A 19,048-nucleotide genomic window follows, 5' to 3' on the forward strand; every position below is an offset into this window, starting at 1 on the left:
TCCTCACTACCCATTGCTGCATTTCCCTCTCTAAACCTGCAGTACCTTCCCTTTATAAAAGCATATGGATGCTGAGTGATTCGGACATCATTCAAAAATCACAGAACAGGAAATTCAAGTGTTGTTTTTGAAAGGGAGAAGAGGAGGAAGTTAAACAGATGGGGGATACATTTTTCTCTCCCTCACACATTCTCTCTTGCTACTGTTACGCTACACTGCATTAGTACAAAGACTGAGCCCAGTCACCTGGAATATCTTGGAAACGTCTTCAGAGTTGCGCTGCTGTGCCACATCACACAGCTTAGCCGTGATATCGATTCGCCTGCAGATATCCATATCCACCTTCATGGCTTTTTCCTGGATCTTTGTGTCGAGGTCTGTCATTGGCTGCAGGGAGGGGTTGGGGGGGACGACAGTATGGGATTATCTTCTTGTTATGACAAAACTCAGAAGAGAGATCCAGCGTAGTATCTCTGAACATCTCATTTATAAGTTTTACACTACCCCCAGCTTCAGGTATTATGAGAGTAACATCAGAGGACAAGGACTGTAGAACAGGCAGAAATACAGATGCTCTACGAAGATCCACTTTGTAACCTGTGCTTCTGCTTTCCACCACAAGTGGTTTCATCCTGTCAGCTGATTAACTATGAGCAGATGCTCCAAAACTTGGGTTATAAGACAGGAAGGTACGTTGTATCACTCTTGCAGAATAATCTGAACAAACAGAACAGCAATTCGTTGAGTTTTGTTTCGGGTTTTTTTTCACAATTGTGAAACATTTTGATAATTGGGAAGGTAAGTTTTTAGGACTTTTTGCATGGGGAAATAGTTTACCAGTGCAAAAAGCCTGTTTGAAAACTGCCTCCTCACCGCAAACCCTCAGTGCTGGTAAGAAGCGCACATGCTGTTCTCAGTCAGGTCGATTTTAAACACACACACACACACACACACACCCTGTGCATAAAATCCGGGGGTTATGTGCGTGGCTGGGTTGCTCAATAATTGTAAATTAAAAAAAAAAATTGGCTTTAGGGGTTTGGGAGGAGAGGGGAAGGGAGTTCAGAGTAAGGGGTAGGGAAGTTCCCACCCAGTCCGCTCCTTAATTGGTGTGCGCGGCCCAATGATTTTATAACATGTGTGCACCTATTAAAATCTACCCCAGTGTTACAAACTTTTAACCACAGGAAAAAAAAGGTACAGGGTTAAGTTGAGAGTGAGGTGCACACAGGGACTTCATTTGGAAATCCCCACAAACACTGCACCTACTTCAAAGGAGTGCGAAGTACCTGGGTACAAGGTACCCCGCATTCCCTTGCCAGCCCAATTTTCAAAAGAAAAGTCCATGGGGAGTATAAAAATTGCCTCAAGTTCATTTCTTTTGAGGTAAGTCTTCGGACTCTCTTACAATGTGTTTGGAACAGAAGTCTGAAAATCATTTAACTAGGAGTAAAATAAAGCCCTGAACCAGGCAAACCGAAGTTTTGGAGTGCAGGAACAACAATTTGAAAAATTAACCCTCCACACATCCAAATGGCAGATGAAATATAGGGAAAAATAACCCTTGCTGTAGTTACACGATGTTAGGTTCTATCTTAGGAGCTACCACCCAGGAAAGAGATCTAGGCATCATAGTGGATAACACATTGAAATTGTCAGCTCAGTGTACTGCAGCAATCAAAAAACACGAAGTTAGGAATTTAGGAAGGGAATGGTGAATAAAACGGTGGATGAAAAGTCTAACAAGGAGTTAATCTGTTCACTGCAGTGCTAGCTGCATTGTACAAATCTACTCCTTTTCATCACTCATAAGGGCTATAATTCTTTACTGATGTCAATTTTACTATGAATACCTCTGAATGCCTGTAACAGCCCCCTAACTCCAACCCACCTCCCGAAAACCCACCTCGATTCAAAGTGCTCCCCTAGAGAGTTTCCTACATATAGAGTGTCTGACTCTATATAGAGGTGCGCTCTCTCTGCGCGCAAGATATAAGGGTAAAGGCTGTATGAGCATATGCAGAAACAGTATTTTAAATGCTAAGCAGGTACTTTATAAGATGAGGCGCATTTTTGCTCGCACTGCAATACGCGTGTTCCTTTTAACATTTACCTGTAAGGCAATTGGGGGTACTCTTTGCTTGATCACATACTTCTATAGTAATATCTGAGCACTAGCACAGCCACCACCCCCTTCACTAAGGGCAAAACGAGCAAGGCTACAGGCAAAAAAGAGCAGAGCTAGCCTGACAGCCCTGTGCGCTATCCTGATGGACCATGAGGCTTCTTGCTCCATGCCAGACACAGGCCAACCTTAAATCACATTCCCATGAGTGCTGGGGCACCCTGTTTCCAGGTGGAGCTATTAGTCTTCCTATTATATGATCCGTAGGGTTGCCAACTGCCCTGATTTTTTCTGCACTGTTACAGATTCTAAGGGTACTGTACAGAAAAAAAAAGGACTAAAACGCCCTGAATTTAGCTCACCATCTGTAAGTTAGAAACCAATCTTTCCCTACAATTAAATAATAAGGGCGTGCACTTTAGTAGCTATTCTATATTCAATGTGTGTTGGATACATTCATTTTGTAGGGGTGCAAAATGAGCCTGGGTTCATGGAAACAATACTAGACGGCCGCTATATGGAAACCGGAAGCTACAGGAGTCCACCCTCTGGAAACTCCGTGAGAGAGAAAGGCTGCCCCTGGCTGATGGCTGCATCAGATGTACGTGAACTGCTTTAGTATCACAAAACACCTCAGAATATTCCAAGGGCTGGGAGGGATCAGGCTGCTCTATGCCCAGTCTAGCATGTATTCTTCCCTAGGGAAGTTTCCTGAAATGATTTGGCTCTCATGCACCAATCATCGAGGCCTGACACATAATACCCCTCATTTCACCAAAGCTGTATCCAACATCCCCTGAGGAAGTTCAACAAACCTTGATGTGAATTTCAGTATCTCTCAGCTTTCTGATTCAGGCAATCGTATGCTCTGTACCCGTGGTGTGGCTACCTGCGCTTTCACATAGCAAAGTACTATCAAGGTCTGCAATATTTGCTCTGGAGGAGCAGTATTTCCAGTACAGGGTGCTTTCATTCAGCCTTGCAGCAATTCCAAGAATATTGTACAAAACTGCACTGGCTCATTGCAAGGCTCTGTGTCCCATATACAGATGGTATTCTTGCCAGGCCAGAGGGTTATTGCAACTGCTGCAAAACTTGAAATGGGGGTGGGAGGCACACAGAAAGGCCATGGACTTAAAAAAAACTTAGTCTTATCTGATGGGTTTTTCCTGGGTGTGCGATTCTTTACCGATTTACATCTGGACCAAATCTCCCTTATTAGCAGAGATAAGTCCAGCAGGCAGGCAATGGTGTCTGCAAGATCCTGCTTGAGGGTACTAGGGCTTGTGGTCTCTACAATAGAGATGGTAGCCTGGCCCAGGCTCTGTACGCGTGCAGCTGGCCTATTCCCAGACTGTTTAGGTATTACCAGCAGACACCAGAGCATTCTTAATTTGACTGTCCAGAAAGAGACTGAGGCCTGAATATACAGAGTATGTTCAGATTTTCCCAAAATAGTTATTTCTGCAGAATAATCACAGAATCTCTCTTTTCACATACCCTTATTCTGACTATACAGAAAATTTATCTGGTTCAGAATGCACCATAAACCATTGTTGGCTTTTACAGGATCCTGCAAGGTTCCTTACTTATGAGCTACAAAAGTACCTCAGAATGATTTCTTCTCTACACTTAACACTTAACGCGTACATTATTATTATTATTATTAATTTACTTATTTTCCGCTTTTCCGCACTTCAAAGCGGATTCCATTCAGGCGCTATAGGTACTTTTTATTACTTTACAAAGGTAAAACAAAAATGGAAGGCTTACATGATAAGAGAAGCAATTAAAGGCCTGTTGAGTTCAGATGCATTCTCCCTAAAGCTGCCAAGGCATGTGAATTTTGGGAATAGTGGCAGAGGGTCTGGGTATTATGTAAGCAGCAAATTAATTTTAACCAGGCTTCAGAGCAAGCAAAGGAAGAGCAATCTGTCTGATGCATTATCACACAGAGGATGCTTATCAGTGCAGCAGTAGTAACATTACAAAGCAATGCTTAGTAATCTAAACCTCTGTAGCATGGATTAATTTAGACAGCACATACATTTCTGAGAACATGACTAGGAGCAGACGAATCGCTCTTCAAACTACTTACATCACTCATAAGGCCTTTAAACACGACCAGCTCTGCTTTCAGTCTTTCTATTGTCTCATTCAGCTCATCCTGTAAAGCATCAGCCTCTTGTGCCTCCTTCACAGAACCAAAAAAAATGCAAAAGAGATCAACTGTATTTTATTAATGTCATGATGATTTTTTTTTTTAATTCTTCATCGTGTATGTTTAGATGTAATTGTGAGTTACCAGAGCATATTAATATGAGCATATTACTCTTAAGTTAATCAATTTCTATTGGTTTCCAATTACCTGGTGCACTCATTTTAAGATTCCTGTTATCATACTGTACTTCCTGTCTTTATATACTTCTAGTAGAGCTTTGAGGTATCAAAGGACGATGTTATTGAAGGTTGCCACAAATTAAAATGCCGGTGTCATGGAAACGATCACCATCATTTAGAATAGTTGCCTTCAGATTATGGAATCAACTTCCATTAGAATGCTACCCGCCCTTTCGTAAGAAAGTTAAAGTCTTCCTTTCCACAGAAGTATTTTCTGCTATTACTTATATATGAATTATGCTTCTACTTATGATTACTGGTGATTTGATGTTGCTGTTTTTTATATATCTGCTATACTCTGCTGAGAATAAGATCTTGAGATCAGTGGACTATAAATATGTTTAAATAATTATATAAAGTTATGCTGAATGAAAGGAGCAGTCAGAAGGGATGAGAGGAAAACACTTTCAATGGGGGAGACAGACAACTGTCTGCCTGATATGAAGGTCTGTTTTGCTTGATATGGTTTGCTTATGGATTTGGCCATAGAAGCAGTCCTGTGACCCCTACCTTAACCTCAATGACATGGTCTCTGCCAATTCAGATTGAATTGATTGGCATAGCTCTATCCTAACTGTAAATCTTGCTGTCCTGTCTAAACTTTTCACCTACGAAAGTCCAGGATAAAGGATTTTTCAGGAAAGGCTCCTAGTATTTGGAATATACTCCCTAGTGAATTGGAAAAAAAATGAAAATTACACGCAGTTTTGCCATAACATAAAAACCTGGCTATTCAGTCAGTTGCACAGTGAGTAGTTCTAGGATTATATTTGATCTGTTGAGATAGTTCCCTTAGGGGTTTAGTGCATTAGATACCATTAGTGAGGCTATCGTCTTAGAAGCTATATTAAAAGGTTTAGTCCTAGACAGTTTGTGGTCTAGTGTGAGGACAGGATAATAAAAAATGTAGATGAAACTGAATTGGTTTGTTTTGGATGGGTTGTGGTCTAGCATGGGGATAGAAAAGTAGATAGGGCTTATTGGTGTTTTAAAAACTTATACAGACACACATACAGGTTTCCCCCTACACACACACACACCCCCTCCCACACACATGCATACACACATGCATTCAGGCTCCCTTCCCACACCAACACACACACTCACAGGCTCCCCCAAACAAACATGCAGGCTCCCATGCACACACAGGCAGGTTCCCTCCTTCCACCGCCCAGAAACACGCACAGGGAGGCTCACAGTCTCTCACCCCTGCCACACACAGGCCTATTCTTCAGCCACTGTCAAACTTCATCCAACGCAGAAAGTGGCTGAAAAGCAGAATATAAAATCAAAGAATGGTAATTTTTTGTTCTGTTTTCTTACCTCCTGTAGCGTTTCCACCATGGATTCCATCTTGATTCTCTTTGCTAGCTCTTCGTCCCATCTGGAAAAGACATTTGCAGAATGCTTAGAGGAGAACTGATCCAGGAAAAAGAAAATATAGCAGCTTTAAACTCTTAAATCACTATGCACGCAAAGTACTTTACCAAATATGGTATTTGGTCTCCCAGTAACCCACTCAAGAAGGCAATATACAGAACCACAAAACCAGAGTCAAAAATGCAAAAGCAATAAAAGATTCAGCAAATTATGCTTCCATTAGTTTACAACAGTCTTCTCTCCCTGCACCCATTTCTGCCAGTCACAGAGACTGTGCGCCTCAATTCTGAGCTATACCTGACCCTGCTGCACTACAGATTGCAAACAAACCGTATAGCTCTGTAAAAGGCTTTTTCCTCATGAAAAGTCTTTGTGGGGGATTAGCTATGATACTTCAAGCAGCAGTAATATCTAGAATTACTTATATTGCAACTTCCCTACTTCTTCTGCTCTTCCTTCCTAGGCTTCCTTTAAAATAGTTCGTCTTTATACTTTGCTGGAATGTTCTTGATGTTATGCTTCAACTGCTCATTCTGTTAGCAATTCACACATTAAAAAAAAATGCACAATATCACACTAAATTCATAATGGTGGTAGCAGATACAACTGGAATAGCTTGAAACCAATACAGAATAAGTATCGCCTCAGAACGCTTTAGATAGATGTGGTTCATAATATTTTTAGCAGTCCAGCTTGCTATCTTTAATTCAGTTCTACAGTTCCATATTACATATGCTGGACTGGCGCTCAGTGACTGACCACACATCACATTTGGCTTAGCTTAAACACACACATGGAAATGTAATTACGAGCAGATGGCAAGGAGCTTCTTACTGCTGAAACAGCAGAAAGAGGACGAGGACAGCGGCACAGGGATGGAAATAGGCCACAGGGCAATCAGACCACAGTACTGAAAAAAAAAAATGCTTATCAAAATCAGCTTACTAAAATACTGAAACATTCTTCCAGTGGGGATTTTCAAACATTTACTCTCAGTTTAATTAAAGTGGGTAATTTCCTTAAAGCAGGAAGGTTTGCTGAAGTAAAGTAAACCATCCGACAGTTTCATTTAAGTAAATCTTTGGCAAGCATTCAATCACAGCTCCAAGCTGCTTTGGCAGAGACTGGGAATTTAAAGGCCTAGCTACAGCCCTGACAAACACACACACACACACACAAATCCCTTAAGTACTTTCTGAAGGAAAATAAGCTGGTGCTTTCCTGCATGAAGAGCAAAATATCCATCCAAGTTCCATTCTGTCAATATCCCCAGATGTTCTAATACTTCTAGAGAAAAACGAAATTCTAACTAAACTTCAGTAAGCAAAAGGGAAAAATTTTGTAGAAAAAAAAAGAATAGATACACATCAACTGATATAAAGATATGTGAATCCTACTCCTACTTTTACATCTAACTAGACCAGGAGTGCTCAATCCAGTCCTTCCGGCCCCTCCAGCCAGACAGGTCTTAAGGATATCCCGAATGAATAAGAAATATCTTAAAATCTTAAAGGGGGATGGTGAGTTAAAGGACACTGGGATGGTGTGTTTTGCAAACAAATTAAGAAAAAAAAAACCCAGAAGGGATTGTGAGATTCATTTGATTCACCACATATTTTCCTCTTATGTTAGTCACAATTAGCTTATAGTATGTTATGAGAATAATTCTGAAACTGTGGACTGCAAGCAAATTTACAAAAAAAACTCTTGAGTTTACTTTTGAAAAAAATCCAGCGTGAACACAAGTACTTTTGAACCTGCATGAGAACAAGTGTATAGTATGTGCCAGAAAGTGAGGCCGATGTGATAAGACCTGCGGTGAAATCAGTACTAGTTTAGTCTGTGCATATTTCTTTTTGAATTAGTAATTTTTTATTATCCAAAATTTCAGTTACAGAACATAAGTCCACCAAATAGCTGGTCTACAACATATAATCAAATATATCCTGCACCATGGATATTATCACAAAAAGTACTGGTAGGAAATGCCAATACAACATACTCACTGATCTATTTTATTTTACACCCTCCCCTCCTCCCAGTAATATCTCTAGTTACAACTTATAGGTATGCTAAAAAAAAAAGAAAATGGCTACCCCTTTGAACGTTTGCACTAGATATATGCACATATAAATATACACAAAATGGAATCTATTTACATTGAATGCAGTTATTAGCTAATGAAAGTTTTAAAAATTGTAGCCTGTTTAGTTAGTACTGCAGTAAATTAAAATGGCTTTCAGTTAGCATAAAATATCAAATATTTAGCCAATCAGAACAGAAATTTTCAAAGCAGCTGTCCAATCCTACCATGGTGTGTGTTTATTTTTATTTGAACACTATTCTGAAAAATGTTCCAGTAGTTGTCTATTTGCAGACAGACAATCCTCCGACTGTTTATTCCTTTGACATCTCTAATATAAATACTCTGAGGTGCGATGCTAGAATTATATCCATCTTAGGACAATGCTGGAAATATGCACCAGTCAAGACAGCCACAGGGATAGGAAATGTTCCCTGTTCAATACCAGTTCATTCCTAATGTATTTCACAGGGCCTGTAGAAAAACTGGCACAGCCTCCAGACTCTTCCGTTATAAAACTGCCAGTAATTTTACTTTGGCACAGCTCCACCATTTTTTTTAATTTTTGAACTCTAGGAGGGGCATACAGTGTTCCCAGAAACTATTTTGAACTGAAAAAAAAAATTCAATTCTATGAACTGCCTGAGTAGCTCTAGTTCTCCCACTTTGACTCCTACAAAAGCTTTTTTGTTTTTGTAGTTTTAATCCTATGGCAATGAAAACTGTCCGTTATAAATAGGGAGGGAGCATGCCGCAAAATGTATCCACACAAAACACAAAATTAACTCTGCCACCCAATTAACAAAGCTTAGAAAATGAACATTTCCATTATTCTCATACATAGGGTATTTTAAATACATTTATTATCCAGTAAAATACTGAGCCTTGAAAAGTAATATGCAAGTCTTGCCACACGTCACTATAATTTTGATCAGTATTGATTCCTGGATCCAGATCAGATGTTGTATTAAATTGATAACTGCCCTGCTCCAATACATCACTGATCACTGTCCTCTCCAGGTAGCAGAATTCAGGACAGACTGGTTGCACTCATGTGGTCTCGGCAGTGATTAATCACAGTGCAGACATTTCTTAATCAGACTTTTTCATTTTCCTAAGAGTCTTAATACTGAAATCTCCCAAGACATGTTTTCACTGTTCTGAAGAAAGCATGGCTTCCTGCAGTTCCTACAAACGCAGTAATAACTAGGGATGTGCTTTTATCTGCAAGCAATTAAATCTCAACAACATTTGTTTCTTTTGTTCTGAAAACAAAAACAAACAAATTCTTGGTTTCCAATTAGAGCAAGCTACCAACCAACCCTGGCCACACTGAAAAAAAAAAAAAAAATCCATGTAGCCAAAATGAAGTCTTCAGAGAGCACCTTTTTATAGGCAGCCAACTTCACTTTCACTGAGTTGCACTTATGGGACTCCAGCTAAGTGTCTTCAACAAAAGACACAACTAGAAATGCCAATGGGTGGAAATATTTGTTAGGGAAAAACCTTTTTTTTAATCAGTGAAGACAATCCAAAATATCACCCTTGCTAGAGCTGAGAAGAAGTTACCAAAATGTTTAATACTAAATGTATAGACTCATTAAGTCAGGTTTCTGTGAGCTTTTATTATTACAAAAAAAAAGCACAGTTCCAGGCAAATTACTTTTTAAATAATGCTAGCGATTCCTCCAAAGGAAAGCAATTTCTTTATAGCTGGCCAGTCTGGCTTGTCTGTTTAAAACAGCAATATGTTCTAGTGACTAACACACACCTCAGTTATTATAATCTGATCTTCCGAGGGAGCAACAGTACCACAATGGTGGCACAACTCAGTAAGTGCACGGATTTGTGCAGCCATGAAAATCCCTCCCTGTGGTATTGCATTCAGGTATATTTATGCCTTCTCCTTCAAAAAGGAAGCAGCAATGCCAGTAGTAACTTTTCTGGGGCCAAGCACTTTAACATGTCTGAATCTCTCAGATACTGCAATTCATATGTATTTCAGCACCCAGTAACTGACAGTGATCTAAGATACTGGTTTATGGTTATTTATGTGCTTATTTGCACCAGCAATTTCTGCACTCTGTTTCCTTCTTTTGGCTATTTGAATGTAAATAATTTGCACACAGGAACCAAAATACTTGCTTCCACGAGCTTGTTATATTCTTTTCTTCTGCTCCCCATTTTGATTAGTTTTTCATGAAGAAGAAATTGCACACATTATAAACAGACAGAAAACTGCATTTTTAAAAATACAATAGCTCATGTAGTACACTTATTTGCTCAGGAATATACATACATATACATACATATACACACATATATATATATATATATATATATATATAGCAAACAAAAAAATTTTTGGCACTATCGTCTCCTCCAGTGCTATCTGCTTATCTATTTATCAAAAAAAACCCCAACGTGATACCGTTGGAGACAACTAGCACTTTTTACATATACTCAACCAACTTATAAAACCCCACAATATTTTTTTAAAAAATTATTAATTTTTTATTAGTGTATTAACACTCACTTTACATATATATTAATGCAAGATTACAAAATTATATCAAATACATTATTATTACACACATTAAAAAATCCTATGAGTCCAACAATTATTAACCCTCAATTTTCTCCTAACTACTAAACTCAATCTCACCCTCAGTGGACTTACATATACTCTGTGATGTTGTACTTGGTCTTCTGTAACAAATCAACCACTAAACTATTGCACATTTTATCTGCGTAGCTCAATTGCTATGCCCATCAATCTTAACACAATTTAGTGGTATGTTCTATTTTGAAGATTCCATCTTCCATCCCGACAAGGGCCTTGTTTCGCCAATGTTGGCTTCTTCAGGGGACTACTTGTATAGAAACCAAACATCAACAAAACCAATGTCTTCTATTTCATATATCTGAAAATCACACAACTATGTTAAAACAAATCTATTACCCACAATAATCCACCCCTCCATAATCATATAATTACCCAATCCTCAACAATATTCAAACATCTTCTTTACCCCTATTTTGTCAACAATATTCAAAAATACTTCGTGATGTTTCATTAATAATTACAATAGAAACCATGATATTTGAAAATTCTAACCTGATACCCACTCCTGCCTAAACTGAAAGGAGTGGATTCAGACCAACACATCCAATTCACTCCGGCTGAATAGCTCCAGAAGATGGTTTTAAAGATGAGGATCTAATTGAATAAAAGAATATTCCTTTGAAAATACTTTGTAGGATCACATTCATATTCGGGAGTTTTATAATTAAATTCTGGAGCTATTCAGCCGGAGTGAATTGGATGTGTTGGTCTGAATCCACTCCTTTCAGTTTAGGCAGGAGTGGGTATCAGGTTAGAATTTTCAAATATCATGGTTTCTATTGTAATTATTAATGAAACATCACGAAGTATTTTTGAATATTGTTGACAAAATAGGGGTAAAGAAGATGTTTGAATATTGTTGAGGATTGGGTAATTATATGATTATGGAGGGGTGGGAGGATTATTGTGGGTAATAGATTTGTTTTAACATAGTTGTGTGATTTTCAGATATATGAAATAGAAGACATTGGTTTTGTTGATGTTTGGTTTCTATACAAGTAGTCCCCTGAAGAAGCCAACATTGGCGAAACAAGGCCCTTGTCGGGATGGAAGATGGAATCTTCAAAATAGAACATACCACTAAATTGTGTTAAGATTGATGGGCATAGCAATTGAGCTACGCAGATAAAATGTGCAATAGTTTAGTGGTTGATTTGTTACAGAAGACCAAGTACAACATCACAGAGTATATGTAAGTCCACTGAGGGTGAGATTGAGTTTAGTAGTTAGGAGAAAATTGAGGGTTAATAATTGTTGGACTCATAGGATTTTTTAATGTGTGTAATAATAATGTATTTGATATAATTTTGTAATCTTGCATTAATATATATGTAAAGTGAGTGTTAATACACTAATAAAAAATTAATAATTTTTTAAAAAAATATTGTGGGGTTTTATAAGTTGGTTGAGTATATGTAAAAAGTGCTAGTTGTCTCCAACGGTATCACGTTGGGGTTTTTTTTGATATATATATATATATATACACACACATATACATATATATATACACACACACAAATCTCTAGGTGCTCTCAACCCAGTCTTGACACATCAAGTTTTCAGGATATTCACAATGAATGTGCATGAGATAGATCTGCATGCAGTGTCTCAGATTTACATAAAAATGAGGCAATGCATGTAAATCTCTCATGCACAGTCATTGTGGATATCTTGAAAACCGAACTGGCTAGGTAGGTCCCACAGACTGGGTTGAAAACTCCTGCACTAGAGAGAATCTTCTTTTAAATGACAAACGTACTCAAGGCCCTTGGTTTACACACAACTTTCTCATGTGGCCCTTTGAGTACAGCAGAAGAGACCACCAGACAGATGCTTAATCAGGGTATTTATTCCAACTGCCTAGGAAGTACATTTCTCCATAGTAAAAAGTTCAGACAGACTGAAAACCTGCCTCTACTGTTAAGTTTAGGAGTCTTGTTGTAACTGGGCTAGCTAGTCTTTTTCTATCTTCTATGTGTTATGCTTGTTTTCAAACATGCATTCTATCATTTACATCCATTTTTTCTAGGGGATTTTTATATTTAAAAACTTGCAGATGAATGTTTTCTCCAGTATTTCTTCTTAAAAACTGGCAAATTGAGGTTTTAACTAAAGCATCATTTTGGTCAGTCTTTCACCATTAGTAATAAGGACACAGAAGAGAAACCGATTCCAAGAATTCCTTGGCTCAGAAGGCATTCGTAGGAAATGGCCTAGATGTACATTCTGGGATAGAACCATTCCTCACATTTCTAATTTAGGATATTCAGACAGCTGCTGCTCTGCTGATGTGGGTTCAGCTATTTCTTGGCTCAGCATCAGTTCCTACGATTATTGTTTCTAGCCAAGGCACCAGCAAGTTTGGTAGGCAGGAAAGAAAAATGCTGCTGCCTGATAGTCTGCATTAATCCTACGTACAACAGACTGCTAAACTAAGCACTACACTCGAGAAGCTTCTGGGACAGTTCCAACCGTGCCTTTGCTCTGAATCAGTGGTATCTATACAAGCTCCAGCAACTTGTCCAATTCTTGCACTCCAGTTAAAATTAAAATGAAGCAACAGCCTGCACAACGAAGAAACTTTTCTTTTCTTCTTCCAGATGTGACAATGCTAAATTCCAAAAGGCATTTAGATTACTCACCTGTTCAGAATCCTTATAATTTATGCAGAATTTGGACAGGCCTTGTAGGTCGCAAGTGGTGAGCCGCGAATGGAACCCATCTCACTCATGGTCAACAGACCCAGATAACTACAGGCAGAGTCCATCCTGTCTGCAGCTGAAGATGGAGACCCCAGAATGAGAGCACATGAGAGGAAGTGTGTGAGGGTGTGTGTGAGAGAGAGAGAGAGAGAGAGAGAGAAGGAGCCTGTGTGAGGGAGTGTGTATGTGTATAAAATAGGGAGACTGTGAAGGGATGGGAGGGAGAGGTGTGTGAGGAGGGTGTGCACAAGAAGGAGCCTTTGTGGGGGGAATGCGAGAGAGAGAATGTGTAGGAGTCTGTATGAGAGAGGGGTCAAACTCTAAGAGTGACAGCTGAAGAGTTGAGTCAGAGTGGAAGGGGTTGAGCCTAAAGGGGGAGGAGATAGAGTGGTGAGCAAAGGAGTTGGGCCTGAGAAGACGGAACAGACATTTATACTGACTTCTAGGGCAGGGATGGCCATCTGGCGTCTTGCGAGCTGCATACGGCTGTTTTAAGGACTGTGTGGCTCTTGCAGCTGGACCAAAACCGCCTTTTCAATCCTTCACCACTGATAGTGGCTGGCATAGGATTCTTACAGAGCTTGTGTGTCTGCGCAAAGATCCTCCCCCTTCTCAGAAGCCTGTCCACAGCAGAAGTTAGGACTTGCAACTTCTGCCCTGCAAGTTGGCTGCTGTGAAGGGAGAGGATTGCCCTGTGCAGAAGCAGGAGCTGCCTTGATGGCCAATTCCTCCACTGCTGCTGCTCCGATTTTTTTTTTGTTTTTGCAGCACCAGTCTCTCGATGTTGCAGCTGTCTTAGCCGTGCCTTTTCTGCACTCTCACAGCTGTCTTGTACTTGTTTCCTGTGCTCCTGCAGCTGTCTTAATCTTGTTGTTTCCAGTGCAAGCGAAGGAGGAACTGCCTATGCTCGGACTCATCTGCTACTCCACTGGAGTTCCTTAGGTAGACGAGCAAATTCAGCCAGCTGGGGAGGAGGGAAGGGGGTGAAAAGAGGGAAATGGAGAAAATCTGGGGAAATGGGGAGGGCAAGGGAGAGAAAGAAAAAGCAACACTGGGACATGCACAGGGAGGAGGAAAGAGAGAGTCCTGATTGGTGTAAGGGGAGACCAGGACAACTGAGCCTGACTGAAGAGGGGCTACCCTGAAATCTCAACCCTCGAGCAGCAAAGTGAGCTGATCTGGAAGGCCATCTTGCCTCCCCACCCAATGTGCGGTCAAAAGAGGGATACAAAGGAAGCCATCAGACTTGGGAGACACTGCGGGCACTACTACTACTCCACAACTGCCAGCTGAATGCCTCTTACTGCTTTCTTCTAGTCCCAATCCCCTCCCCCCATGCTTAGCCACAGCAAAAAGTACATTAAACAAAAACATTGGTCTTTTCAACCCATCTTTTCCCAAAACTAGATATACCTGCTCCTGCCTCCTGTAGCCTCAACAGCCCACCCAAACCCTGCTCTCATGGGGTCCTGACTGGACTCTCATTGGGACGCTCGCATTGGGTCTTGACCACCAACATAAGTAAAAAAAAATTCTTTTACTTATTCATTGCAGGCTGCTGCCACTTGTGTATTTTAGAGGGAGGGAAGAGTTCAGTGTGTGAGTCAATGAGCATGTGTGAGAGAGTGTGCGAGTGTGTGCAAGTCCGTATGTATATGAATGTGAGTGTGCGAGTCCATACAAGTGGCAGAGTGGAGGTAAGTGAGAGCATGCATGCGAGCATGAGAATTATGGTAAGTTGCTGAAGCAAATAAAGATAGGCCTAAACAAGTGGAAAGATATGGCGATCTCAGATAGGCTTAGAGAAATTAAAATGCTGATTCTATCTCTGCTTTTGTTTTTCTTCTCTCAGCACCCTATCTTGCTCCTTCATTTATTCTTTCATATTCTAAGAACATCTTCAGAAATGTCTTTGTAAGAACAGGAGTCCGTATATGTTATGACAGTTTCTTCTAAGTCAACAGGTGAAATTGTGAGTGCCAGTGATGACATGAGCATGAGAGAGTGTGAGCATAAAAATCAGTGTGCAATTGTGTGAATATGTGAGTGTATGTGAAAATGAATATATGTATTTTAAATGTATGTATATGAGAGAGGAGAAAATTTGTATGCCCATCCCTCCACTAATTCAGACAATCTCAGGGTGAGACTGGAAGTCAAAAGTTCCCAGGTATAGACAGTGAGGAATTTTTAAAATTATTATTAGTTTTAATTACTTGGTGGTATTTGATGTCTCTGGTGTTTTGAAATATTGGTGTTTGGGAAATATTTAAAAAAATGTATCTGAGTTTTTAATTATTAGATGTTTATATTAGTCAGCTATTCTGAAATATTTATTCTTTTTATTAGTATGGTTTTACTATTATGAGTGAGGTTTTATATTTCTTGATTTTGTTTTATGAGGAACAGTAATGCTTCTGTCTTTTCATTTTGCACTGCATAATAGTTTGGCTACTTGTGATTTCCACTTCAGATTTTGTCTGCCCATTTTTATTTATACTTTGTGGTTTTTTATTCTATTTGGTGAGGGTCTGTCTGTGCTTTGCATGTGTGTGGTATTCTGCTGGCACCAGAGAGAAAGTGTGTTTGTGCATGCCTATCTTTGTGCCTGAAAGAGAGAGAGTGGTGAGGGATATAGAGAGAAAGAAAAGTTGGCCTCTTCTTTTGAGCAAGAGAGCTGTCCTTCTCCCCCCCCCCCTCCAAAACCTTGTTTTGGAGGGGGGGGGGGATATAGGACAGCTCTCTTGCTCAAAAGAAGAGGGGGGGAGTTTTGTGGTTTTGTGGATCTCAATGTGTGAAAGGTTGGCCACCCCTGTTCTAGGGGAATTCTGCTCAAAATATTTGAAACTCTGCATCTTTGCAGTAATAACTTTCCAGTATTACATTTTAAATTAATTACTCAGAGTCTATGATGTATTACTCTGAACAATAAAAAAATATGCAGAATTTTCAATTTTTGTGCACAGAATTCCCCTATGAATAATCATCTTCAGATCACAGGAAAATAGGCCTTTTAACCTACTGAATTTTCTTTCCATTAATTCCAATCGTCAGGAACCAAAGGTACTACACATTTCAGGGAACGTAATAGACCAGCACCTACAAAAGTCTAAAACTTGACTTCCTGTAAATTCAACACCTTCTGCTGCCCAGGGTCCTTCCCCAGCAATCTGGACACAGACTATAACCCAACCTGGTCATTTCTGAAAGGATGGGATAAATCAGTCAGATAGCATTGAGATTTTCACCAAATCATTTAAGTAAGCATATACTTGACATTCTCTCTTATATCAAACAAAATCAGTGACTAGGAAAGATTATGGGTGAGATGGTCCTGACTGTTGTAAGAATTAATACAAACAAAACTGTATGCAAGCTGAATTCCTATTATGCTTATTGGTGGAACTTCATTACTGATGCTTGGTTTGTAAAGTCTTAGTGTCATTTCATACTCTGCATCCTTGTGAGAAACACACTGCAGGTTAGGGAGATGTTCTCTAAACTGTGGTCACTTTATGATGTACTACTGTGCTTAACATAAGAACAGATTGGTGAAGGTAATAGAAGGTACGGGGGTTTTTTGTTTAAAAAACTTCAACAAAAGGAAGCTCACAAACTTTCTCATGTGCTCATTTAGGATCAATCGAGAGTGCTTGCACTAATAAAAAACACTATACAAAAATCACTGAACCACAAACGTTTAGTCTCTCACATGTAAACTGCCCTATTATGTTGCAGATCCACAACACAGAACGACAGTTACGGTTGCTATTTATTTTATTCAGCAAACATTTGTATCCCACTAGTCCTAACAAGTTTGCTCCTAACAGGTCACAAATTATCACATTAAACTACAATATGCATATTACACTAAATATAATACATTTCACATAAGTAAAACATGCCAAAAACAGATAACACAAAAAAAGTATAAGAAATTACTATACTGGGTCAAGACCAAGGGTCCATCAAGCCCAGCATCCTGTTTCCGACAGTGGCCAATCCAGGCAAGTACCCAAAAACTAAGTAGATCCCATGCTTCTGATGCCAGTAATAGCAGTGGCTATTCTCTAGGTCAACTTGATTAATAGCAGTCAATGGACTTATCCTCCAAAAATGTATCCAAACTTTTTTAAACCCAGCTACACTAACTGCAACAACCACATCCTCTGGCAACAAATTCCAGAGCTTAATTGTGCACTGAGTGATAAAGAATTTTCTCTGATTAGTTTTAAATGTGCCACATGCTAACTTCATGGAGTGCCCCCTAGTCTGATTACCGAAAGTGTAAATAACAGATTCACATCTACTCGTTCAAGACCTCTCATGATCTTAAAGACCTCTATCATATCCCCCCTCACCTGTCTCTTCTCCAAGCTGAACAGCCCTAACCTCTTCAGCCTTTCCTCATAGGGAAGCCATTCTACTCCCTTTACCATTTTGGTTGCCCTTCTCTGTACCTTCTCCAATGCAACTATATCTTTTTCAGATGCGGCGACCAGAACTGTACACAGTACTCAAGGTACGGTCTCACTATGGAGCGATAGGCATGACATTTTCCGTTTTATTTACCATTCTCTTCCTAATAATTCCTAACATTGTTTGCTTTTTTTTTTTTGGACTGCCACAGCACACTGAGCAGACAATTTCAATGTATTATCCACTATGATGCCTAGATCTTTTTCCTGGATGGTAGCTCCTAATATGGAACCTAACATTGTGTAACTACAGCAAGGGTTATTTTTCCCTATATGCAACACCTTGCACTTGTCCACATTAAACTACATCTGCCATTTGGATGTCCAATCTTCCAGACTCGCAAGATCCTCCTGCAATTTATCACAATCCACTTGTGATTTAACTACTCTAAATAATTTTGTATGATCTGCAAATTTGATTACCTCACTCATACTCCTTTCCAGATCATTTATAAATATATTGAAAAACACCAGTCCAAGTACAGATCCCTGAGGCACTCCACTGTTTACCCTTTTCCACTGAGAAAATTGACTAATCCTACTCTCAGTTTCCTCTCTTTTAACCAGTTTGTAATCCTCAGTTTCCTGTCTTTTGACCAGTTGTAAGCCTCTCAAGTGGGACTTTGTCAAATGCTTTCTGAAAATCAAATACACTACATCTACCGGTTCACATTTATTAACCCCTTCAAAAAAAAATGAAGCAGATTTGTGAGGCAAGTCCCAATAACACTCCATCCTGATGAGAATTACATTTGCATATCAGAACACAGACCCTGAGGTCGATATTCAAAAGCCATTTAGAGAGATAACCGAAAAGTTATCCATCTAAATGGCTAACCAATAGTCTGAGTTAGCTGCTTAACTTATGCAATTAACTTTGGTCACATCATAGGGCTATCCTAAAGTTAGCCACATAAACATACACGGCTAACTTTAAGATAGCTAAGTATATTCAGTGGCACAACCACGCCGCTTAATATACCCTGCTAGTTATCTGGATATATTTATCTGGTAACTAGCTGAGCCATTCAGCAGCTGAATATTGGCCTCCTTGTGTTTTGAGCCTTGCAATGAGTCAGTACGGTTTTGTACTGTATTCTTGGAACTGCTGCAAAGCTTAATGGAAGCACCCTGTACAGGAAATACTGCTCCTCCAAAGCCAATATTACACACCTGAGTTCTTTGCTAGAAGAAAGTGCAGGTAGCCGCATCACAGGTACAGAGCATATGATTGCCTGAATCAGAAAGCTGAGA

General features: G+C 39.5%; 1 protein-coding gene across 3 annotated transcripts in view; it reads right to left on the reverse strand.

Annotated features, from left to right (window-relative positions):
• IFFO2 (intermediate filament family orphan 2) overlaps positions 1 to 19,048 on the reverse strand; it is a 106,612-nt gene that overhangs the window by 27,420 nt on the left and 60,144 nt on the right. For 2 of the 3 annotated variants that reach the window (XM_029578227.1, XM_029578228.1), the window contains exons 2-4: positions 5,849 to 5,909; positions 4,224 to 4,319; positions 247 to 387 (exon numbers count right to left, since the gene is read on the reverse strand). In XM_029578227.1, the coding sequence (XP_029434087.1) occupies positions 247 to 387; positions 4,224 to 4,319; positions 5,849 to 5,909 (298 nt within the window). The remainder of the gene's footprint in view (positions 1 to 246; positions 388 to 4,223; positions 4,320 to 5,848; positions 5,910 to 19,048) is intronic. The other variant, XM_029578229.1, reaches the window with a different exon arrangement.

The sequence above is a fragment of the Rhinatrema bivittatum genome, chromosome 15 (assembly GCF_901001135.1).
Source record: "Rhinatrema bivittatum chromosome 15, aRhiBiv1.1, whole genome shotgun sequence".
NCBI lineage: Eukaryota > Metazoa > Chordata > Amphibia > Gymnophiona > Rhinatrematidae > Rhinatrema > Rhinatrema bivittatum.